Genomic DNA, 25474 nt, shown 5'->3' with positions numbered 1-25474 from the left:
TTCGTGAATCAATAGAGAGAAGTTGGGATTGTTCCGATTTGAACTCCTCTGTCCCATTGGCTGGCTCTATGTCCTGAATGATCAATAAAAAAATACAGAACCTGTGCCTAAAGACGACCTATCTAACCTTTCATTTTATAGGTGAAGCCACATCATCATTAATTTTTTTGATCTGGCTGTATTTCAGGATCATGCTGAACATTAGTTCTTACTATACAATGAGCATAATGTGATAAGGAGCATAAAATATGGAGGAGACCAAAGACCAGGGCTTAAGCATGGGCTTTGTATTATCTAGCTGTTGAGTATGAACAAATTGCTTAATTTCTTTGAGTTTCAGTTTTCTCATCTATAATTACAAAAGCTTCAGTCTTCTTAGAGTTAATTGTGGAGATTGATGGACAGTTTATATCTGCACTAATGCAGTAGCCACTAGCACTCAGTGGCCTCTGAGCACTTGAAATGTGACTTACCTAAATTGAGATGTGCTGTAAACGATGTGCTGTAAGTGTAAAATATATCCTGGATTTTGAAGACTTACTATGAAAAAAACATTAAGTATCTCACGGATTACTTTTTTCTATAGACTATATGTTGAAATGGCAATATTTTGTGCTCATTGAAGTAAATAAAATATATTCAAATTAATTCACTTGTTTCTTGTTTTTAAAAAATGTGGCTATTAGACATTTAAAAGTTATATATATGATTCATATATGAGGGAGAGGGAGAAACAGGCTCCTGCTGAACAGAGAGTCTGATGTGGGGCTCAATCCCAGGACCCTGGAGTCATGACCTAAGCTGAGGGCAGATGCTTAACTGAGCTACCCAGGCACTCCTGAGTAATTTCTGATTATATACCTTTTTTTTGGGTACGTATTGCCTACTTCATATCAATAAATATTAGCTACTGTATTTATCATACTAACGAATGTTAGCTGTTATATTTATATTAATAAATGTTAGCTGTTATATTGATATTAATACATATTAGCTATTAAAATCATCATATCCTATTAATAACTTAACATCTCTCATATTAATTTTTTTGCAAGAGCTTTATTGAGACCTAATTTATGTACCATGCAATTCACCCGTTTAAAGTGTATCATTCAGTGGTCTTTAGTACATTCAGAGTTGTGCAACCAATTGTATATTTCTTTTGAGAACTTTCCCATCTCATTTTTCACCAACACATGATTTCCTATAGTCTATACAATATGGGCATAGTGATTTCAGAGGGAAGATGAAAGAGCCATCTTCAGTGATTCATAAATAATATATGGCCCAAAGGAAATATTCTTCAAAAATGATGATTTGTGAGTCTTTCAGAAGGATGGTCTGGAGTGTGTGAATCCTCTACTCAGGTCAAAAAGTAAATTTCAAGCAGAAATGATTTCAAGATGCTATAAATCTGTGTGTTTTCCCAACCCAGTAGAAATAATTTTATTTACATAGGAAACTAGCAGTAAAGTATAGCTTTATTGGCTGAATTCATATTAAGTAGAATACTTGGAATAGGAATATTAAGAGCTCTAACTGGTCAGAATGCCAGCCAGTCCCTTATGTGTAGTAGGAAATTCAATGACTGACCTTCATTGAGTGCTAGACATTATACAGAGCAACTTTCCCTTAATGTCTTTCATGGACTCTTCCCGGTGGCAGTGGTCATTCATCTATTTAGCAAGTATATATCCTGTGTTTGCATTGTGTCAGGCATAGAGTTAGACCAAACATGGCCATACCATCATGAAGCTTATAATCTGATGTGGGAAGTCATACATCAAACAGGAAATTTCAAAGTAATGTATTATAAGTGCTATGTTAGAAGATGTACAATGTGCTGTGGGACACACAGAATTATATGTGACTTGGTTTTGAGAACTTTGATGGATTCCTTGGGAAACTGTTGTCTATGCTGAGATCTGAAGGGCAAGCAGGAGTTGGCTAGACAAGGGATCATAAAGAAGCTTTAAGTCTAGACTTAGAAAGAGGATGTGGGGAAGGGGAAATGGTGAGGGCTGGGTCTCCAGAGGGAAGTAGTTTATCTTAGAATGTGAAGGGTTTGTTATGTTAAATACCTTAGTCTGTGGGCAATGGGAAGCCCTTAAATGGTTTTAAGTAGTTGAGTCACATAATTAATTGGATTTGCATTTTAGAAAACTCAGAAGTGAATCAATTTGCTCACTTCCCTGTCTCAATATTCTTATCTTTAAATTGAAAGGGATAGTCTACCCTTTATAGCTCCTTCCAATTTAAATAGTCCAAAAATTTCTGCTATCCTGGGAAAACTTAATCCATGCTGATTTCCAGATCTCTCAAGTAGCAAGGCCCAACTAAGATTATGGCCAGTACTTGAAAAGGTAGGTTTTGTGGAGATGGAGAGTGGGCAGGAAGCTGAATGGATGATACATTATTTCCCTGGGAAATGAGGAAACAGAAAGGTTATGCAGGATCCTCTGACAGTCTGCTGAAAGGGAACTGGTGGATGACTTTCATTTCTCAGATACAGTGGGATGGCACTTTGCCCTCTTCCAATATAATGAAATCTGATGTTATGTTCCAAAAATTAAAGTGCTGCATACAGAGATGTTTGCTGATGAAATGATATAAAGTCTAGAATTTGCTAAAATTTGCTAAAAGAATTTGCTCCGTAGTTAGGAGAGGCACCTGGGTGGCTCAGTCAGATAAGCATCTGCCTGCCTTTGGCTTAGGTCATTATCTCAGGGTCCTTGGATCGGGCCCTGCTTTGGGCTCCCTGTCAGTGGAGAGTCTGCCTCTCCCTCTCCCTCTGACCCTCCTCCCAGCCTGTGCTCTCTCTCTCTGTCTCTGTCTCAACTAAATAGATAAAATCTTTAAAAAAAGAAAAAAAGGTAGTTAGGGGTTCATACATACAAAACATGGTTGTCTGTAACTTGGTAATTGTTGATGCTGAATGATGGGTACAAAAGGATCCATTATATAATTGTCATAATTGTATATGTTTGAAAATTTCCATAATAGAAAGTAAAAAGATAGAATAATAAAATAAAAATACTCTGATTTATTACCTTACTTCCTTATTACTTTTAGCACAAATGGAGAAAGAATCAGACTGTCATTTGGTCATACTGAAATAGACTCAGAGCTACTGTATCATCAGCACTGACACTTTGCTTTCTTTTTTAAAAAAATTATTTTTATTTTTATTTTTTTAGAGAAAGAGAGTGATAGAAGAGAGTATGTAAGCCCGGTGGGGTCAGAGAGAGAATCTCAAGCAGGCTCCACACCCAACACAGAGCCCGATGTGTGGCTCTGGCTCGATTCAATGACCCTGAGATCATGACCTGAGCTGAAATCAAGAGTCGGATGCTCAACCAACTGAGCCACCCAGGGGCCCCTACTCTAAGTTCTGTATCAACTTTAAGGGCTTAAAATGTTCCGGACTACATTGATATTGAGAAATAGATTTGTGATGCTATATGGCCATGTGCCCAGCTAAAGATCAAGTGTTCTGTTAGCATAACAGGTGGAAAGGAACATTGGGGATCTGGTCTCAATGGGTAAAAATGGGTATGGTAATCCTTCTCAAAAGACCTTTTGGATTTAAATAGGTAAATAGATCTAAAAACCCCACAAAAAACCAAAAAAAAAAAAAAAACCCAAAAGCCCAGGAACTTAATTTAGTGCTCAGGAAATGCTAATTCTTTCCCTTCAAGGAGTTGTGGTCAAGTGAGTAATGGTGGCTTGGTGCCCTGGAGACTCAGCACCACAAGTATTGATTCCACCTGTATCTGAGGTGATCATTGTCTTTCTCATCACTGTCATATAGGATCTGCCACATGCTTTAGGGATCAACCTTTGCACAAAGGGGTTACAGAGAATAAGAAACTACATTTTAAGCATCTTAAAGATAAAATCATATAAAATGAGCTCAGAGCAAAACATGGGAACGTCTGAGATTTAGGGAAACTTTCACTTCTGTGTAGATTTTTTTTTTAAGATTTTATTTATTTATTGAGACACAGAGAGAGAGAGGCAGAGAGAGAAGCAGGTTATATGCGGGAGCCCAACATGGGACTCTATCCCGGGTCCCCAGGATCTCGCCCCAGCTGCAGGCGGCGCTAAACCGCTGTGCCACAGGGGCTGCACAAGATTTTTTTTTTAAAGATTTTATTTATTTATTCATGAGAGACACAGAAAGAGAGAGAGAGAGAGAGAGAGAGAGAGAGGCAGAGACAGGCAGAGGGAAAAGCAGGCTCCATGCAGGAAGCCCAATGTGGGACTCGATCCCGGGACTCTGTGATCACCTCTGCGCCAAAGGTGGATGCCCAACCGCTGAGCCACCCAGGTGTCCCTTCTGTGTAGATTTGTACCTGACTTTGGGGAACTAATTACTACATGAATATTTTCAGTTTGTTATTCCCAATATTGAAAGCAGTTGAACACAGGGCCAGTTTATGGTAGTCTGTCAGAGTCTGTCCATTTGAAAAGCTGGTTTCCTTGCTTATAAAATGACAAATGAAAGAGACATGTGCTTCCATGAGTTACTCTTGAAATGGTAATGTAGGTGTAACATCGTTAAACCATGAGCATGTCCTTGAAAAGTCAAGGGTAAGTTGAATGTTCGCAAATGGAACAACATTTTAAGTGAGCTTACTAAAGAAACCCATGGTGAATTTTTCTGTAAGCTAAAGATGGCTTCTGAAATAACTTTTTTTGCATTTTCATTTAATTAGCAGATACTGAACATCTATTACTTGGCAGGCACTATGGTAAGCCTGGTAAATATGATCAATGTTGTCTTTATCTACCAGAGTTGCTCAAAATACCTGAATTATAAATAGACAAATAATATTCTCAGATTAACAAGTAGTCAAATAATAAAATGTTTCATCAATTCTAAGACAATTTTTAATATATTAACATTTATGTATCTGTAAGCATCTTATTTTTTTTTAAAGATTTTATTTATTTATTTGAAAGAGAGCAAGAGAGCACAAGCAGAGAGAGTGGCAGAGGGAGAGGGAGAAGCAGGCTCTCCCCTGAACAGGGAGCCTGATGTGGAGCTCAATCCCAGGACCCTGGGATCATGACCTGAGCTCAAGGCAGATGCATAACCTACTGAGCCACCTGGACACTCCTAATCATCTTAAAATTGAGAATACTCCATGTATATATATCATCAGTAGTATATTTTTCTTGATGCTGTGACTAAAAATGTATGATTTCTTAGATTTGATGAAATGCAGCATTTGAGTAGGGCTTTAGTGTTTGTTATGTGCTCTCATGGACCTTATTTCACTTGATTCTATGAGGTAGAACAAGTATCTCCTCAACTTTATTGAGAGGGAATGTGGCTTTGGGTGGGAAACAGGAAAAAGATAGAAAACTTGCATGTGGCAGGCCAGAACTCAAACACAGTTGTATTTTTTCCCAAAGCTAGTGGTTTTTCCACCATGCCTTGCTGTCTTTGTAATTTGCATACATACATATTTATACACATACACAACAGGGGCCAAGCTTCTCTGAAAGCTGGGGGCTTGCTTTTAATGAATATAAAGATTATTTTTCCTTCTAGTGATTAAAATTAGGCCAAAGAGTAGACAAGTATCAATTTTCAAGAGCACAATATAAAAAGTCCTCTAAGCCAGATAGTTACAAAACAAGATTGCCTATTGGGAATCCATATAAATTAAAAACTTTTAGGTTTCTCTGAACAGAACCTGCCACCTGGGGAGTAAAGCAAGGGTAATTCCCATAAAGTGCCCAAACTATTTTTCACTGGCCACGCTTAGGTCACATCCAAGAAATGACCCACATGTCATACAGCATTCATGTTGACCACTGGAATTGCCTCCTCAGGCTGCTGAAGTAGACAAAGTATAATTGGAAAGATGTGGTTTTAAATACTAAATGACAGCTAGCTGTATGAGCTTAGGCAAGTTATTTAACCTCTCCTAGTGTGCCTCACAAAAGGGGTTGTGTCTTCGTGGGGTTGTTGAGAAGATGACAGTTAAGGTAGGTAAGGTACCTGGCAAATGGAAAGTAAACTAATGGCAGTTTTTTTTTTTTTTTATTACTGTTAGAGATTCAAGGAGGCACATATTTTGGGATATTGAGTTACCTTAAAAAATATGCCCTGCCTGGAAAATTTGTCTCATCTTGTGGGAAACCCAACACTCCACCAGGCACCGGGAACAGACAAGCTCATTTCTAAGGAAATATTGTAGGAATAGTTGAGGTTTTCCTTTGCTAAATATTATCAGCTCACTCTGTTTTTCCAGCACATTCCCTCATGTCTCTTGTGTATTGCTCTATGTGCAACTCTTGACAGCTGCCACTACTTAAGTATGTGCTCTCTAGTAAAACCTTGATTGACTGGGACTTAGAACTGAAGTACTTAAATGGTCATAGTTTTTCCCTCTGGGCTTCCTTTGGAGAAGGAAGGAAATGACAACTCAAGTTTTGAGAAGGATAAAAAAATTTGAGAACTAGAGGGAATGCTGTAATCCAACACCTTCAATTTTACTGCTAAGAAGAGAATGATTATCAAGGCCACTCTGCTGATTAATAATCGAGTCAGGAGAGGATTCCAGCCTGTTGCTCTTTCTTTTGGATGGTGGCCTAAAGATGTGGCTTTTGGCATCTGTCTTGGTGTTGTTATTCCTCCAGTTTTGGCCACTACACCAGAGGTCTCAAATTCAAATGCCTGCAAGGGTTGACTGACAAGGAATGAGTGGAGTAGGTTGGATGCTTCATATGGGAAAGTGGTGGTGAACTATGCCACTCAAGTTGGAGCCTCTGAACCTTCTGTGGAGATATTTGAGTTTACAATTAAAAGAAAAAGTACAGGGAGCCCCTGGGTGGCTCAGTAGGTTCAGTGTCTGCCTTTGGCTCAGGTCATGATCTTGGGGTCCTGGGATTGAGCCCCACATCAGGCTTCCTGCTCAGCAGGGAGTCTGCTACTTCCTTTGCCTCTCCTCCTCCCTCTGTGCTTGCTCTCTCTCCCTCTCAAATAAATAAATAGAAGTCTTTTTTAAAAAGTACAGGGCAGACAAAACAAGTTTGGGGGCCAGATATGGCCTGTTTGTCCCCAGTTTGAGCACTTCACATTGTCTATATCTATAGACTTTTCTTCAGTAAGGACATAATCTGAATTATGTACCTGAGGCATGTTGCCAAAGAAAGTTTCAATGCTATTCATTGATTTATATTAAAGCATAAAATCGAAGAAGTGCATTTTTGAAACCCGATCATACATAATAATTTTTGCCTTTTGCGACAGAGAGAACAGAGCAATTCTGTTTTCATTTATTGTCTGGTTAGCCAGAACTCTTTGTTGTCCAGTTATGTATCCGAGTGAGTTCAGATGTCACAATGTGTAGGACATTCACAATTGGGAACCCTAGGACCTCTTGGTACTGGAGACTTTGCTATACATAGACATTCAAACATTTGTAACTTGTACTTGTAGTAAGAAATACATTGATGTCATTATTGAGGAGAAATACACGCGCACTTTCACCACACACACTCAATAAATAGTTCAGGAAACAATATCTTACCAGATGCCAAAAACTGATGTTTTCTGACCTAGTTCATTTATATTAAAATAATGGTTGTGAGAGATGCCTAGGTGGTTTAGTGCCAGCCTTTGGCCCAGGGCATGATCCTGGAGTCCCGGGATCGAGTCCCACGTCGGGCTCCCTGCATGGAGCCTGCTTCTCCCTCTGCCTATGTCTCTGCCTCTCTCTGTGTCTCTCATGAGTAAATAAATAAAATCTTTAAAAATAAAATAAAATAATGGTTATGAATTTCTAATTTTATTTTATAATCTAATAGTAGACCACAACGTAGTTTTTTAAAAAATCACTAGACTAGGTGATTATTAATACATTTTATTTATTTATTTATTTATTCAGTAGATATTTACTCGATGTCTCATGAGTGTAAGGTGCTCTTTTGGGTATCAGGAGGGATATAGACATGAGCAAAATACGGATTTTTGTTCTCAAGGAGTCTAAAATCTAATAAGAGATGTATGAAATATGTAAAACCTCAAGGCAGAACAATCACTCTATGTTATACATAATGCTTTTATATTATACATCATCATAATAAATTTCTTAAGTTAGGCAGGACAGATTTTAGCCTAATTTACAGATAGGAAATTACATTTAAAAATGTTACTTTTCCTTCTAAAAATACTAGAACAATAGTGGTAACAATATTTGTTAAGCATTTACTATATGTTAGGTACTGTTTTAATTTTCACTTACAGCCTTATTCTGATGGTACTATTCTTTTTTTCCTTTTATTAAGATTTTATTTATTTATTTATTCATGAAAGACAGAGAGAGAAAGAGGCAGAGACACAGGCAGAGGGAGAAGCAGGCTCCATGGCAGAAGCCCCCTCCCCGCCCATGTGGGACTTGATTTGATCCCAGGACTCTGGGATCACGCCCTGAGCCAAAGGCGGACGCCCAACTGCTGAGCCACCCAGGCATCCCTGGTGGTACTATTATTATGCTCATTTTACAAAGGAGAAAAGTGAGGCAGAGAAGTTAAGTAACTTGCCTAAGGTTATAGAGCTAAAAGGGTCTGCGGAAATAGGGTTCAGTCCTAGGAAATATCATTCCAGAACCTGAGTTTTAACCGCTGTGTTATAGTTCCTGGAAATTAAAAAGCACAGATCATAATCCAGATGGGTCATGGCATTTATTCATCTTCTTCTACCCCGCACCACAAAAATAGTGTGACATCTGTTGTGATGGGAGAGTATTTTGGGGGTGGAAGGGATGGGTAGGAATAGAGCCTGAACATTCCTCAGTGTGAGTAACCTTTGCCAAGTTTAGAAGTGACTGAAGTCAGCAATTGAAAAGGCAAAGGGAAAGAATTCTCTCCCCCAAAGAGGGCACCTAATCCTTTGGCTCTGCTCTGTGATGTAGTATTCTTGAAATAAAGTAAATTGGAAAAAACAGGATAGTTTAGCTCTGAATGTTCACCTTGGATCTTACCAGTGCCCTTTGTTAGGCACGGATACTCATTCGGAATCACAAAGACAAATTTCTACTAGTATAGTACTGGAAAAAAATACTTATCCTTTATTGAGCATCTTCCACAGGAAGAACTAGGACTATTGGGCACTGAGGATAGAATTGTGCACAAGCCAGCCCAATCATAGTAATAACAGTGAATATTCGTTAACTACTTACTCTCTATGTGTTAGGTACTAATTTAATTCTTCAACTATATATAATGATGGTATTTTTATTATGCTCTATTGTATAGAGTAAAAAAGTAAGATCATCATGGATAAGTGAACTTATTATGAATGTGATCTTTAGGATAAGAAAAACAATGTTAGTGTCAGAATTCGTATATATTCCAATTTAAGCTCCAAACTATTTTTTAGACTATTGTATATTAAAACAGCTATTGTGTTTTCTACCTTTTTGTGTTCTTGTGTGTGTGTGTGTTCTTTATATCCTTAATTTTGTAGGGTCATGAATAGTTATTCTGATTAATTTTATTTATGTTAAATTAAGTGTAAAGAAAAAAATTAAATGGCCTCTTTAGCCCATTCAAGTTTTTCTTTAAATTTGCAAACTGGGGAGATAGATATTAAAAAATATAAAGGCATATGTTTCATCTTAATTTCTTCCAGCAATATGTCTGCAGCTCTGAAAACAGTTGAATGAAAATAACTGAAAGCTCTCTTTTTGAAAATAATAATTTTCAATTTTGAAAAATGGTCATCTCTAAATTCTCTTATTCCAGTGATTATAAATCCAGAATTTGCCGAGGCACATGATGGACACTAGGCATTTACTCTCTCTGTGCCTCAGTAATAAAATTTGTGTTTAAAATTGTATTACAGTTTTAGCTGCTATCACTCAAGTTGTTTGATCTTGTTATAAATAAGCATTAACTGCGATTTATGATTTGGGTCAGGTTACATCTTCAGTGAATGAATTGAGGTCTTCCCAGAGGGGAGACTAGCATTCTTGGCCTCTACTGATTCACCCTCTTCCTATAAGAATTTGCGTTTGAGTGATCCTTGAACAGGCAAATGTCTCTCAATCCAACTTATTTTACACAGACCGGTATAGAGCTAGAACTTCCTGGAAACTCTTTGGGTCCCAAGTGATTTGGACCCAATCCTATTAGATGCTGTTGTTTGATTTTGTGTTCTTAAGTGATCAAAATGACACCGATAAAGCCATGAAAGGTGAAAAGAGAGCAATGCTGGCTTTGTGTATGGGCTTAAGCAAATTTTACATATGTGAACTTTTTTCTTGCTGATGCGTGATGAAACTCTGCCAAATGACTTTTGAAAAGCTCCTCACATAGTCATTCCAAATCCTAATAGGGAACAGGACCATTTAAAAACCACAATTTCACTCAAAATGATAAAAATGAGGGATAGATACTTCTGTATGCTTATTATATCAAGTGAAAATGAACATTTGATAATTGCATTTTGAGAGTTAGAGTTATGTCCAGTGTTTGCAAGTCTTGAAATATCCAATGTTGGGGTTCTCTTTAAGAATAAGAAGGCAAAATCATGAATATAAAATTAGGTACACAGCCTTGAAAGGGACTTCTCTGCCAGAAAGGGCCTCTGGCCCTTCAGCTTGATTACCTTGGTGATTAATTCTCCTCTGATAATGAGTGACTGCTTTCTTTGTTTTCTCAAAATTATGAAAGAAAAAGGGGGAGGAGCCAGAGAATGGAAAAAAAAAATCCTCCTCTCCTAACCATCCATCCCTTCAAGCCAACTGAGTGGTATAGTCCTTTTTCCAGGTCCCAAGGTAAATGATGTCAGAACTGAAATTGCACCTGATCCAATCTCTTCCCCCCGGGGTCACCCTCCCCAATTATTGGTTCATAGTTACTGAAACAGTCCTATCTACTCATTAGGTGGAATGGTCTCCTACTCTAGGAGACCTACTACTCCTACTCCACCTCCTACTCCAAATAGCCAGCTCTTTGGGATTATTCCCCATCTGGTTTGAAAGAAATTGCTGTTCCTTTCTGCCCTAGCATAGGTTTAACATGTGTTCCTTTTCTATTAAGTTACAAGTCAGCCCTCCAGGACGGTAACCGTCGGGGTGGCTTTGACTTGCCGAATCTTCCAGCAAATATAGGCTAAGTTATACAAAATGGGCGTGTCTGGATTTTACCAAGAGACCCCCCCCTCGTCCCCAAAGCTTACGAAGCAGAGACACCCAGCCTCTTTCTTCTTTACGTGACGCGCGAAAATACTCTCTGCTCGGGTCGTAGTAGTCCCCTCCCCCTCCCACCACGCCCCACTCACCGCCCTCAGCCCCCCCCCCCTGCTCCAGAATCTCCCCTCCCTCACTCCCTCTCTTTTCTTCCCTCCCCGTGGGCCAGCCGCGCTTGGAGCTGCCCTGCTGCGCGGCGGGGCGACGCGGCGACACCTATAGGATTGCTTCCGGGCATTCCTCAGCCTGCGGGTGGCTGGCCCGGGGCTGGGAGCTCCGCAGGGCCCGCTCGCCCTCCCGCCCGCGCCCTCTTTTTCTCTCTGGGTCGCGCCGGGTGCCCAGAGCTGCGCTCGGCCCAGGGCGGTGGCTCCGCCGCTCGCCCCGCACAGCTCCTCTCCGCTAGCTGCTCCCTCTTTCCCTCCTCTTTGCGTCATGTCGGACACTTGATGGTTTTTTTTTTCTTTTTTTCTTTTTTTATTTCCTCCTTTAGCCCTTTCCACCTTCCACCCCCCCCTTCGTTTCCCAGGTTGATATTTTTCCCCTGGTCTCTGGGCTTGCCCATGAGTCTCCTCGGGAGCTACCGGAAAAAGACCAGCAACGATGGTTATGAATCCTTGCAGCTGGTGGACAGTAACCGGGACTTAAGTGCGGGGAGCGGCGCGGGTGGCGGCAAGCAGAGAGTGAACGCCGGGGCGGCAGCCGCACGGAGTCCCGCCCAGCAGTCTCAAGACCGCGCCAGCACCATGGACAGCTCAGGTAGCGCTGGCGGCGGGGTGCGCCCAGCTGGACTCCGCCGGGTCCTCCCGAGGCTTCCTACTCCACTAGCCCGAGGCTTCCCCGCCCCCCCCCCCCACCTTGGCCTGGGAGGGGCCGGGATGGAGCGAAGGCATCTAATACCACCAGGGTGTTGCGTCTCTAATTTCTCTAGTTCAAGGAGCCAGGAAACGTTAGATCCGTCCTGAGGCCCAGGGACTGTAGCGAGCGCCTCTTAATCTCGCTGGGCTGCTGAATACACTAGCTGGGGGCGGGGAGAGGAGGCGACAGGGGAGGGAAGGAGTGGACGCGAGGAGGGAGCGGGCGGCGCGAGGAGCCGAGGAGCCGCTGGGAAGGAGGGCAGGGAGAGGCAGCTGCTTTCACTCCCCAGCTGGATGAGGGGGAGAGGTGAAGGAGCAAGTGCGTTGCTTGTTTTTGCAGCCTGCGGACGGTATTTATTCTAATGATTATCCTCGTAATGCTGATGTTGTTTGCAATTCTGTAAAGACGTGCCTCTTTCCAACTCCGTCTGTCGGCTAGGGTTAATGCTGTTACCTTTCCCCAGCAATTTTTACCTTGAGCGAATTTTTATCTAGAAGTCTTTTACATAGCATTTATGATTTGTTCAATGAAATTTATTTCATCTGCTATTGGCTTTGGTCTTGTTTATCATTATCTTTTTTTGCATTGAGTGTATTAGTGTTTCATAAACTTTGCATAGAAGGAACACGAAAAAGCCCCTACACTTTGTATCTGGGTTTGCAGCCTTTTTTTTTTTTTTTTTAATAAAGCGTTTTAACAAGTTGGATTTCTCTCTGTTGGAATGCTCTTTTAGCCATATTCATAGCAAAAGAGTTATTTAATATATGTATGTTGGACCAGGGGTATTATCATAGCTGTTTGCTCACCTTTTCAAGGAACCAGGATCAGAGGGTTGTTTACATAAAGATAATCTATAATTGAAGGCTCAGTGGTTTGTTCCACATTGGTGACTTTAATATACTGGACAACTTAGGACTCCAAAGGAAAGATTCATGTTGGGTTGTTTGGGAAGGAATGAAAGCAAACTGAATTTAATTCCTGTGCATTGCAAATAAATGCTTTTTTCTTTTGATTGTGTAATGGCTCTTCCTGGACTACCACTTCCTATTTTCCTGACCCCATAAGTGGGGTAAAATATTGTCTACAGATGTTCAAGTGTCCTGGCCTGAAAACATGCTTTACCCATACAAGTTCTTACTGAAGTTGAATAAGGTGTTGGTAGAGTGTTTTCTCAGGACCATCCTAAATTAAAGTTAAAATTACCTGAAGGATTATTGGTTCTAACAGCTTTGGCATTGATATTGTGCATAAGTATCTGATTTATGATTTTCTAAATCTGTGATAAAGGCCAAAGCATCTTTTGACTGGATGTGATTGCCTTTAAATCTTAAAAAAAAAAAAAAAAAGATTCATCCGTTCCAAATGATGCCACTATAATCCTTTCTGGAACATAGTGGGCATGTACACAAATAACTGAAATGGAATGAACAATTTCCAAACGAGTGAGGAGGAGCCCCACCTTTAGGAAATGAAAGAAATATGAAATTTTGTATTTTTTCACTTTTCATAAGAATTAAGATTGGAATTTGTTTTTATTTTTTTATTTTTTTAATTTTTAAAAAATATTTTATTTATTTATTCATGATAGAGAGAGAGAGGGAGAGGCAGAGGCAGAAACACAGGCAGAGAGAGATGCAGGCTCCATGCAGAGAGCCCGACGTGGGACTTGATCCCAGGACCCCAGGATCGTGCCCTGGGCCAAAGGCAGGCGCCAAACTGCTGAGCCACCCAGGGATTCCCCATGGAATTTGTTTTTAAGGTATATTACATTCTAGCATAAATTCAACACCTATTTCCTGAGTCCATTATGTGTCAGGTACTGTGCTAAGCACTGTGGGGAATATAATAGTGAATGAGACTTCTGGCCTTTAGGGGACTGTCGTTTAATGGGAGCAGTAACAAACACAGGGCAGCCTATAGTAAGTTTGGATTTTTGAGGATTGTCTTTTTTCATCAAATCAGACTTTTCCAGTAGGTTTAGGGAAGAATGAATTGAATTGATAAGCCATTGTAATGGGAAAACATTTTTATTAAGAATATTGTTATCTCTATAGCACCGTTGTTAGGAATTGATTCTTCAGCTTGATCAAACTAGCCCTGCATGAAGAAGTTGTAGGGACTCTTCCTTTTGCTGGTTTCTCTTTCTGGTTTCTCTTTCATGTATCTTATGACTTTTGATGCATATTTGCAATTGAGAACACAGTCTGGGATGATGATGTTTGTTTGGTTTGGATGAGCAGTTGGGCCCTGAGAACGGGGTTTCTTTCAGTGGGGAGCAAGTTTCATTGACTAGCGCAACTATACCTATCTTGTCTAATTATAGTTCTTTCTTCTAAGATCCTCAAAGAGTGGCCTCATGAAATGTAAATGTATCCATTTGTTTAAGATATTTAATTAAGCTCATGGATCATTTCTAAAGCAGCAGTGATCCGCTCATTTATTTAATTCGTTGTACTGTGATGTGCAGGACAGGAAAGGTGGTTCATAGTGATCTAATAGAAATGTTTATGAATGGAAAAATATGTCTAGAGGACTTAAAAATAAGTCTAGAGGATTTAAAGCTTAGTTTTAACAATACCTTAAACTTGTATAGCTATTTATAATAAATGGTACATTTGGACACTTACCTTATTTCATTTCCCCAGAAGTCTGTTAGGCAGGTGATGTGGCATGTCTGTGCCTAGAGACTTGATATCAAACATCTGGGGTACTGTTACTACTTATAAAACCTAGGAAAATTTTAAGCCTGTTCCCCCATTTATAAAAGGAGAATCATGATAGTTGTTCTTACAATAGAGCTTTTAGTTTGAGGCTTAAAACAACATGAGGATACGTTTGCAATTTTCCTTTATTTTGCTGTCTGTGTCCTTAAATTAGATGAGGAAATCTGTTCTTAGAGATGGTAGGAGACTTGTTCAAGGTAAAATAGCTACTTAGTGACAGCCAGATTCAGGTTTTCTGACTTTAAGGTCTAAGTTTTTCTCCACTGAACTAAACTGTCTTTCTGTGTAGATAAAATACCAACTGATTATTGAAAAGGAACCAATATTATGTCCTTGGATTTTCCCTCTGTTTTTGGATGAAAGAGTGACAGATGTTCAGAGAAGTTTAATGACTTTCTCAGTCAACAGACTCTGGATTGGTAGATTTCAGAGCAGCCCCCAAGTCAGATGTGTCTTCCAGAGCTCTCTGCCTGCCTTGGCTCACTTTCTCTTCATTTAAATTATTCTCTAGCAAAGATTGCCACTCAAAGGTCATGCTCTCATCTCCAGATGGCACTGTAGCTATCCCAATTCATTAGCTCAGGAACCCCGTATTTATCTTGTGTGCGTTTCACCTACCATGGAAATTAGAATCTACAAACATAGAACTCCCAGTCTTGAGTCACTAAAGTGTTCCAACATTAGGCTTTACTTACCAAATTCATAATGGCAAGCCACAAAACAGTAGTCCAATTAAAATCCATTTCCAGATTTTAATGGGATTTAAAAGTATAGGATAATGAGGAATGCTAAAATACTTCCCTGTTTAGTATAAATCTGATTGAAAGCAAAAATTACCTTTAACAAATCCAATTCTAGGTGGTGTTTTTTTTTTAATTTTTAAAGAGACACACAGAGAGAGGCAGAGACACAGGCAGAGGGAGAAGCAGGCTCCCTGCAAGGAGCCTGATATGGGACTCCATCCCAGATCCCAGGATCACTCCCTGAGCCAAAGGCAGACGCTCAAGCACTGAGCCAGCCAGGCATCTCTCTAGGTGGTGTTTAAACACAGCATCTGGGGATCCCTGGGTGGCGCAGCGGTTTAGCGCCTGCCTTTGGCCCAGGACGCGATCCTGGAGACCCGGGATCGAATCGCACATCGGGCTCCCGGTGCATGGAGCCTGCTTCTCCCTCTGCCTGTGTCTCTGCATCTCTCTCTCTCTCTCTCTCTCTCTGTGTGACTATCATAAATAAATAAAAATTAAAAAAAAATAAATAAACACAGCATCTGTATTTTGAATCAGGCTATACCATTATGAAGTATTTATTTGGATAACTTCATATTGTATTGAGATATTATAAGCATATATATGCTAATATTTCTTTTTTAGGAATACCTGCCCATTTAAGGGTTTTGGAGATTGAAGGTAAAGCTGATATACTAACTTAATTAGTGTGGCAAAAGTTTGAATGTTTTTAGGTAGCCATTTAAGGATGCATCGAAGGTCAAATGCTTGGAGACTGCCCAGTTGCATAGACTTGGAAGAGGAATTTCTCTCTTTCTTTCTTTCTCTTTCTTTCTTTCTTTCTTTCTTTCTTTCTTTCTTTCTTTCTTTTTCTTTCTTCCTTCCTTCCTTCCTTTCTTTTTCTTTCTTTTCTTTCTTTTGATTTATTTATTTTAGACAGAGAGAGTCTGAGAGTGTGTGAGGGTGGGGGTGGGGGTGGACAGGCAGAGGGAGAGGGAGAGTCTCAGGCATACTCCATGTTGAGTGAGGAGCTTGTTGTGGGGCTCCATCTCCAGATCCTCAGATCACAACCCTGAGATCGAAACCCTGAGATTGTAACCAGAGCTAAAACCCAGAGTTGGAGGCTTAACTGACTATGCCACGCAGGTATCCCAGAAGAGGAATCTTTTGAACCAAGTTTCAGAAAGATGACCATGTAGTCTATGATACACACCTTCTATGATGGAGCTACCACTGCTTTTTGAGGCTGTACCTTTGGATTGTTCTCATCAGCCCAAAGTTCTTTCTTTTTATTTAGGCCTTTTGGCTGTCTAGGTACAAAATAAATCTAATTCTTTGTCCACATGGCTACCGTTTGAAAATTAGGAAACAGATCCTGTTCCTCCTCTTACTACAGTTTTCTTCTTTTCTAGGCTAAATCTATATCTATAGCTATACACAAATATATGTATGTAAATTTATATTTATATATTTATTTAGATATATATATCTGGGTATCTTTAGATATCTGGATATATCGTATAGATATATAATAATATATATTATAGACATAGATATATAGATGTATAATAATATATGTAATATTTAGATACATTTTTATTTTATTTAATAAGGTTTTAAAATTAATTTTTATTATAGAAGTTTTTATCATAAAAATTTTCCATGCTCTTGTTAAGAAAGAGTTAAAGATTACAGAAAAAAATACAATGGAAAATATACCTTCCCTCTTCCCTGATTCTTTGTCTCCGCCATTACCTCTATTGAAAGTGTGTGTAAACATATATATATATATATATATATATATATATATATAAAATATGTGTATATGCATAAGATTAAAATTATAATAGAATATAAATTTACAACCCTGTATATTTATATACATTGTTCAGTAATGCTTAAAGATAAAAATTGTTACAATTTTTTTTATTGTAGCAATGATTACAATCCAGGCCACCTGCCAGAGACTGTACATAGGATATCTTATTTAACCCTCATAAGAGTTCTTTAAGGTAGGTGATAGTTAATTTTTTCTTATAGTTGAGTATACCAGGCACAGAGAGGTTAGGCAAGCTGTCTGAGGTTACACAGGCTCTACTTATTCAACATTGAGTAAAATGTCATAGAGAAATGCCCATAGGGTTGCAAATGAAGAATTTAGTGGTAAATGTTTCTATTTACTTCTTTCTTTATGGTAAGGAAAAATAGGAGTGTCTGAGGTAACTGAAATGAATGTAGTTCTTTTTTCAGCTTGAATCTTGTAAATAAGACATTGCTGTTAAATTAAATATAACATAAAAAATTCTTAAATGCTAGAAAAAAAAGAAGGCAGAGAAAAAGCAGTATTGAGTAAGACTGATTAAAACCTTATATGACACTGAGAGAACAATATTGGTACTGCTTTATAACTTTATGGAACAGCATCTTGCCAATGAAAATGAGTCCACACTCTTCTCAGGATTAAGTACAGAAATGGACTTTATCTTTTTTTTAAAAAATATTTTATTTATTTATTCATGAGAGACACAGAGAGAGAGAGAGGCAGAGACACAGGCAGAGGGAGAAGCAGGCCCCATGCAGGGAGCCCAATGTGGGACTTGATCCAGGGACTCCAGGATCACGCCCTGAGCCAAAGGCAGATGCTCAACCAATGAGCCACCCAAGCGTCCCAGAAATGGACTTTATCTTAACTGGACATCAGAAGTCTATCATGGTACCTCTGCAAGCCAGGCCAGTAGAACTTCTTAGTGTGTCTCCACTGGGGGGTCCTCATCCCCCCACCTGCATCTCTATGCTTTTGTACACACTGCTCTCTCAGGATAGGCCAACTTTTCCCATAGCCATCTAGATGTCTACTTTTCCAGGTTAGCTCCTACTCATTTTTCAGCTCCTTAACCCCTGTAGACTGCATGAAATGGCCATTCTCCATATACCTTCCCCAGGTAGTATGTTCCTGCCTTAGCAATCATCACATTAGATTGGGATGTGTTGCCTGGCCTATCTCTCCCTCTAGACTATGAGTAAAGTTCAGAGTAGGCCTGTGTCTTACTCACCTTTGTATCCTTGTCACTGCTTGGCATTTGTTAGGAGCCTGATAAATACTCATTGAATGAATAAAAGCATGAACTGATTTTGAATTTTTAAAAAGGGCATTTTTAATGAAATTTATGCATCCAAACTATAAAATAAACATACAACTAGATTTTAATAGAAATGAGGCCAGACTTGATAGAAATGAAACTGCTGGCAGAAAGCTAGATCAACTCAAAAATGAGCATTTTTCATATGCAAAGACACTAGAGGGGAGAGAAAGATAATACACAGTCCCAGACCCCTAAGAGCTTTCTAATGTGGAAATGTAAAAAAAATAATAGCTTACCAAAAGGCTGCTTTCTTGACAAAAAAAAAAAAAAAAAAACCTATTGTAGGATTCATCATCAAGATAATTTTTTTTTTTTTTTTTTTTTAGCTTATAAACAACAAGTATTTATTTCTTATAATTCTGGAAGGGAGAAGTCTAAAATTAAGGTGTTGACATATTTGATATCTAGGGAGAGCCTAGAATCTTCTTGATTCATAGACTTTTTGTTGGGTGTACACACAATAGAAGGTGCTAAAGAGCTCTCTGGGGTCTCTTTATAAGAACCCTAATCCCATTTTTGAGGGCTCTGCCCTCATGACCTCATCCCAAAAGGCCCACCCCCAAATACCGTCACACTGAGAAATGGGTTTCAACATAAGAATTCTGGGGTAACATAAACATTTAGTCTGCAGCAATGATTAGCAGATACATTAATTAAATAAAGATATGGATAGATAACTGGATGGGTGAAGAAAAAAAAAACCTATTGTAGGATTCATCATCAAGATAATTTTTTAGCAGAAAAAAACACTAAATGTATACAAATTTTTAAAATAAACTAACAATAGATTACTTTTCTCTGTAGATTTGTGTGTTCATCAATATTATGAGGTTGGAATCTTAGCTATTTTCAGGTTTAATATTAAAAATTCTATCACATTTGGCCATCTGCAATTGTATGTAAGCATTATGATATCCTTTTATAACCTGTATTCACCATTTTGAACTCCTTTTGTAGAGAGTCTATAATTTCGAAGTGGAGTAATGAATCCTGGAGTTTAAATTGTACATTTCCTCATTGGCAAAACTTTGTAACTCAGGAAGAAGCTAAATCATAATTATTGTCTACTTAAACAACATCTCTTGACATTTACTTAGAAGCATTTTTTAAAAAGAGTTTATTTATTTGTTCATGAGAAACACACAGAGAGAGGCAGAGACACAGGTGAGGGAGAAGCAGGCTCCCTGTGGGGAGCCTGATGTGGTACTTGATCCCAGGACCCTGGGATCATGACCTGAGCCAAAGGCATCTCAGTGTCTCAACCACTGAGCCACCCAGGTGCCCCTGCTTAGAAGCTTTTGACAGAGCAACTCAATGTCTGTGTAATAAGTCCTTCATGGTCTAAGGAATTAGGAAATTTCATGAGATATGCCAAGAGATCTGGCAATTTCTACTTCTTAAAATTGCTTCACCTGACATGTCTTAGGTCATAGCCTGGACCCAAAGTATTTTTTTCTTTCAATAATGCATCAAAGCATAATTTAAAAAGGCACTAGGGATTAAAATTAAAATTCAATTGTGTGTGATGTTGATAATGCAAATAACGTTTGCATTAATAACAATGCAAACGAAGGAATTAGATGGTCCAGGGCTTGCTATTCATTTTGGGTTTGCACATGCAGAAAATTATTTTTGGCACATTCAAGTGTAGTACTCTACCTGGTGGCTGGTGAGTTTGCTTGGCATGTGTTATAAGCCACTTCCTGATTTTAGAAATACGCTGTGAAAGAAGTACACATCAGAATTAGGTATATTTGGCACAGGGCAGGGTGAAAAAGTGGTATTATTAGTGGTATAATAATAGACATGTAAAGTGCTATGGAGTGCAGAAGCAGGAGGCATAATTTCAACCAGGGGGACTAGGGGAGACCACAGTGGAAAGGGCTATTTGAACAGAAAGTCAGTAGGTAGACAAGGAAAGGAAACCTGTTTTGGGCTGGGCTGAGAGCTAAGGTGCAGTGTCATCATCATATATGCATGGGGTATTGAGAGATTTGCATTTAGGCCTAGAAGCTGGAGCCCATATGGATTGGAAGTGCTATCATGGATGGTGCTGGGAAGACAGATTGAACCCAGATCAGGGTAAGTGTGTTGAGACGATTGGACTTCATTCTGTAGGCAGTGTGAGGGTCCTGAAGATTTGGGAGAGGGGCTGAGGCAGGGCTGACTTACCCATAGGCATGGCACCTAGAGATCACAACAATTTTAAGGCTGACAAACGTGTTTTAATTTTGATTTCTTTTAAAAACCAGAATAAAATAAATGAGTCTAACCTTAAGGAATTAAGGAATTCGTCATCATACCAATGCAGTAAAAAATAATTTCTTTAAATGGGGAATGAACACACAAAAGCAAAACTACCTAGGGCCCATAGAAGTCCCACTGCAGTTCCAGAGAGAAGAATGTAATGTGTGAATACTGGAAATTCTTTGCAGCTGCATAAAAGGTGGATCCCATCTGTGGTTCCCCACTGTGTCTTGGCTGCATCAGATTTACCTGAGATGCAGGTTGAAAACAGATTCCTGGACCCCAGGGATTTATGATTTACTAAGGGAGGGGATGTATTGACAGGGAGAGAGCCTGACCCTGGTGGACAGGGAGAAGAAATACATGTCTGTTAAGTTAATGACCTGAGAAATAATGACAGCCCCTCCAGGGTAGTGCTATGGAACTGTGGAAGAAAGAGGAAAGCATTGCACAAAAGACTGGACAGACTGACAGCTGACTGGATGTGGGGTGGGAGGTATAGGGGAAGCCAGAGGTGTCTAGCCTGATAGAAGAAGAGGTAGTATTTTCATTCTTGGCCAGAAATGGAAATGTGACCAATTGGTTTTCTATGCTACAGATGCACCATGAACATACTAGTGAAAGGGCTGAAAATGCTGTCAGGTTGGCACAAGGTTTCACCAGGTTTTCAGCTTTTTGATAGACTGCCCATGAGGCTATGCAGATCTCTAGGGCAGTGCTGTGGAGGAGGGGGGAGGCAGGAGCAGGGTCTGTGCTTGCCTAGGGGAGGAGTAAGGTAATCAGTGGAAATGCTAGAACTGAAATTCTACGGCACTGGGCTGAGTGGCTGGAGGCCAGGATGGTGTAAAGTAGCCAGCCTGCCCTTATGCCTGTTCTCACAGGGCAAGCCCTAGGCTCTGGGTCCTTCCTTGCTCGCTGATGGGGAAATAGGAAGAAAGCTCAAACACCAGAGAAACCTGGAAGATGATTATTGAAGCAGGAATTCTTAGTCTCTATGGAAACAGACAAGTGCCTGAAAAAACACCCTGACCACAGAAATCCTCAAGGACTGCCTTGTGCCAGCGTTTGGCCACTTGAGCAGCACAGCTGAATGATATTTCTCTGCACTACTTATTCTTCCTTCACTTTCTCCCTCTTCTATAGTCCTTCCCAATATTCTCTTCCTTCTGCCTCCTTTTCCTCCTTCCCCTCCATCTTCAGCTTCCTTGTCCTCTTCTCTCCTCTTCCCCTGTCCTACCTGCATCTTCTCACTTTTTCCCTAGTTAGTAAATCAGCATATTTGCAAGAGTTGGAACCCCATGCTGTAGGAGGGCATGTGGATGACTTTAGTTTGGGGGTATGTGTGTGGGGGTGTATGTGTGTGACTTAGCTCCCAGGCTGCTGTGTGTGGTCCAGTGGGTGTGAACACTGGTGTCACTTTCCAATTTGGGTAATTGCATCTGACCTACCTAAAATTTCACTTGCTGTTTCAATTAGCCAAGTGTTCCGCACCGTGACTTGGTGATGAGAGGTTTCATAAGCCTCCATCCCAGAGGTAGCTGCATTTCATTCAGATGAAGGAAAGAATTTCACTTACTAATTTGCAGCTAGGGAGTACAAGAGAATAGCACACCATTTCCCCCTCCCTGTCTCTCCTACCTCCTCCCTGCAGGAAGGCAGATCTTTTTCTTCCCTCCCTCTATTGCTAAAGCCCAGATAAATGGCCCTATTTTCAACCCTTACAAGTCCAAACCTGTGAATGCTATTGGGTAGTGGGGATATTAGGGAATCACGAGTCAGAAACCCCAGATGTAAGCTTTGACCTTGGGCAGGTAATTCAAATGAGAAAAATCATATTGGCCCTTCCTGTTTCACAGGCAAGGGAAAATGTGGGACTGTAGATGAAAACACTTTGTAGTTGGTAAATTCTGCATTCATTCATTTCATGAATGTCTCATGATTGCCTATTGTGTGCTGGCACGGTTCTAGCCACAGTGATACAGTGGAGGATAAGACAGATAAGACTTGGGTGCTTATGAGCTTACATTGTAGCTCACAAGATATACCATAAACCAGTAAACAAGGATAAAGGATTATGTGGTATGCTAAATGCCACGGAGGGACTAGAGTGAGGGAGAGAATAGCTCAAGGTGGTCGTGGGGAGGAGGGAAGCCTAATTTACAGAGCACAATCAGGAAGGTCCTTTCCAAGGATGTAGCATTTGAGCTGACACCCAAAGAAACAGAAGCAAACAGGAAAAAATAAGAAAGCAAGCTGTAGTATGTAGCGCATTTTAAGTACTATGTTCAGCAAATACAAAGACCTAATTAGAAGAGGGGCCAAGCTCTGTGAAAAGATATGTAATTGTTATAACCAGCACTTAGTGAGCCAGGAGGGAAGGGGGGCAAATGAAGTCTGAGTTGTGTTTTTAAAAGATCATTTTGGCTGCTTGCATCAAGTAAGAATTTGAGGTGGCTTCATAGCTTCATAGGCATTCAGGACCATAGACAGGATATATCCCAGAGATGACATCAGTAACTATACTGTTCAACACTAATGGTCGGCCTTTTTTTTTCAAGTTCAAATGATAATATTCTCATAGCATCTTCGTGTTGGCAACATGCTTTTCTATACCCTATCATACTTAGTTTTTAGGATGTCCCAGGGAAATCGGTGGCATTAACAATGTTTTAGAGGTGAGAAGCTCTGTAGAGGTCAGTGAGCTGATATGCAGTTAAGCCAGCAGCAGGCTCCAGGTCTTCTAACATACTAGAGCATAACACATTTGCAGAGGAGGAGAGTTGAGGTCTTGGCCAAGATGTATCAGCTACTTTAAAAGGAGACAAGCTGGAGGGATAGAACAGTAAAATTGGGTATTAACTGCTAAAGAAATTGGCTTAGGTTGCCTTGAAATGTATAGCAGCATTTCACTTTAATTATTGGTCTTAAAATCCAGCCACTAAATCCCCTAACATGATAGGAGCCTGGCTTTGTCTCTCAGTGTGCCAGGAGAGAACTGTCTCCATTATGCTTCATTGGCACACAGATCCTGGGAGGCTTTCACACAGTGTCTTGTTTTGTGAGCATTTGCAATTATAACAGAAGACAGTTCTATTTCATATGTTGCTTTGTTTTCAAGCTATTGCATGAGAGCAGGGCTTCTTGTCTCTTAGAAAGCAAAACCAAACCAAAACAAGAACGCTGTTTTTTGCTTACAGCAGAATACATATTTATGAAGAGAAAATATAAAATAATTTAGTAAGTGGTATAAAAATAAAATTTCATTTCCTTTCTCTCCAACTTTTAGTTTTACCCTACAGATATAATTAATATCAATTGTTTCTTGTATGTATGTATGTACAGAATTTTCCATGCATTTACAAGCTTATACACAACCACATAGACACATACAGATTCCTGCATACTGACATATGTGTATATACATATTCATATATGATAAATACCTGTGTATCCTGAGATCCTTCTGTACATGCTATTATATAACTTGATTCTTATTTAACACCAAGTCTTGGATAATGTTATACATTCTTACCTAGTGAGGTACCTTATTTTTTCTAATGACTGCTTTGAATTCCACTGTTCTAATTTTTCTATTGATAGGCAGCAAATATCTTTGAGTATGAATTTATGTATTATATATGTGGTATGCCCATAGGGTCAATTCTTAGAACTGGAGTTGCTAGGAGAAAGAGCATAGTCACATCACATTATGATAGATCTGCTAGATTTCTTTCTAAAGAGCCTTGTACCAACTTAAATTTCTGCTAACGGTATATGTGACTACTTATTTTCCCAGGCTCTTATTAAAGTTGATATTGTGGGATCCCTGGGTGGCGCAGCGGTTTGGCGCCTGCCTTTGGCCCAGGGCACGATCCTGGAGACCCGGGATCGAATCCCACGTCGGACTCCCGGTGCATGGAGCCTGCTTCTCCCTCTGCCTGTGTCTTTGCCTCTCTCTCTCTCTCTCTCTCTGTGTGTGTGACTATCATAAATAAATAAAAATTAAAAAAAAATAAAGTTGATATTGTTACCAAACTGCTAAATATTTGGCAGTCTCATAAGTGAGAAATAGTGGTAATGGTTTACTTGAAACTGGCATTACGTTTTGATACTTCCATGCGTTATTTTTGTTGTTGGAAGTGGGTTTTTTTTTTTAAAGATTTTATTTATTTATTTGAGAGAGAGAGAGGAAGTGTACGTGCAAGAGACCATGAGTGAGGGGAAGGGGCAGAGCAAGAGGGAGAAGCAGACTCCTGGCTGAGCAGGAAACCTGATGCAGGGTTTGATCCAAGGGCCTTGAGATCATGACCTGAGTGGAAGGCAGACTCCTAACTGATTGAGCCCCTCAGGTGCCCCAGAAATGGGTTTTAATTGCTTTTTATTACATAGGTAATACATATTTAGGGCAAAACAATTTAGAAAATGTAGAAAAGCACAAAGGGAAAAATAACTGATAAACTTGTTTTCTGTAGATGACAATTATTGACATTATGAAATATATCCTTTTGTCTCTTATCTGTGCATAATTATGAATGAAATGACTGCGTTACCTTCTTTGCTCTTTGTTGATT

General features: G+C 39.6%; 1 protein-coding gene across 9 annotated transcripts in view; it reads left to right on the top strand.

Moving 5' to 3' along the window:
- DNAJC6 (DnaJ heat shock protein family (Hsp40) member C6) overlaps positions 1-25474 on the top strand; it is a 140231-nt gene that overhangs the window by 32474 nt on the left and 82283 nt on the right. For 4 of the 9 annotated variants that reach the window (XM_072730688.1, XM_072730685.1, XM_072730687.1 and 1 more), the window contains one exon: positions 11701-11966. The exons of the other annotated variants lie outside the window; for them this stretch is intronic. In XM_072730688.1, the coding sequence (XP_072586789.1) occupies positions 11771-11966 (196 nt within the window). In that variant the 5' untranslated portion in view covers positions 11701-11770. The remainder of the gene's footprint in view (positions 1-11700; positions 11967-25474) is intronic. 9 annotated transcript variants of the gene reach the window in all.

The sequence above is a fragment of the Vulpes vulpes genome, chromosome 12 (genome assembly GCF_048418805.1).
Source record: "Vulpes vulpes isolate BD-2025 chromosome 12, VulVul3, whole genome shotgun sequence".
Lineage (NCBI taxonomy): Eukaryota > Metazoa > Chordata > Mammalia > Carnivora > Canidae > Vulpes > Vulpes vulpes.
The sequence above is the reverse complement of the archived record's forward strand: the minus strand, read 5'-3'. Positions and strand labels throughout refer to the sequence as shown.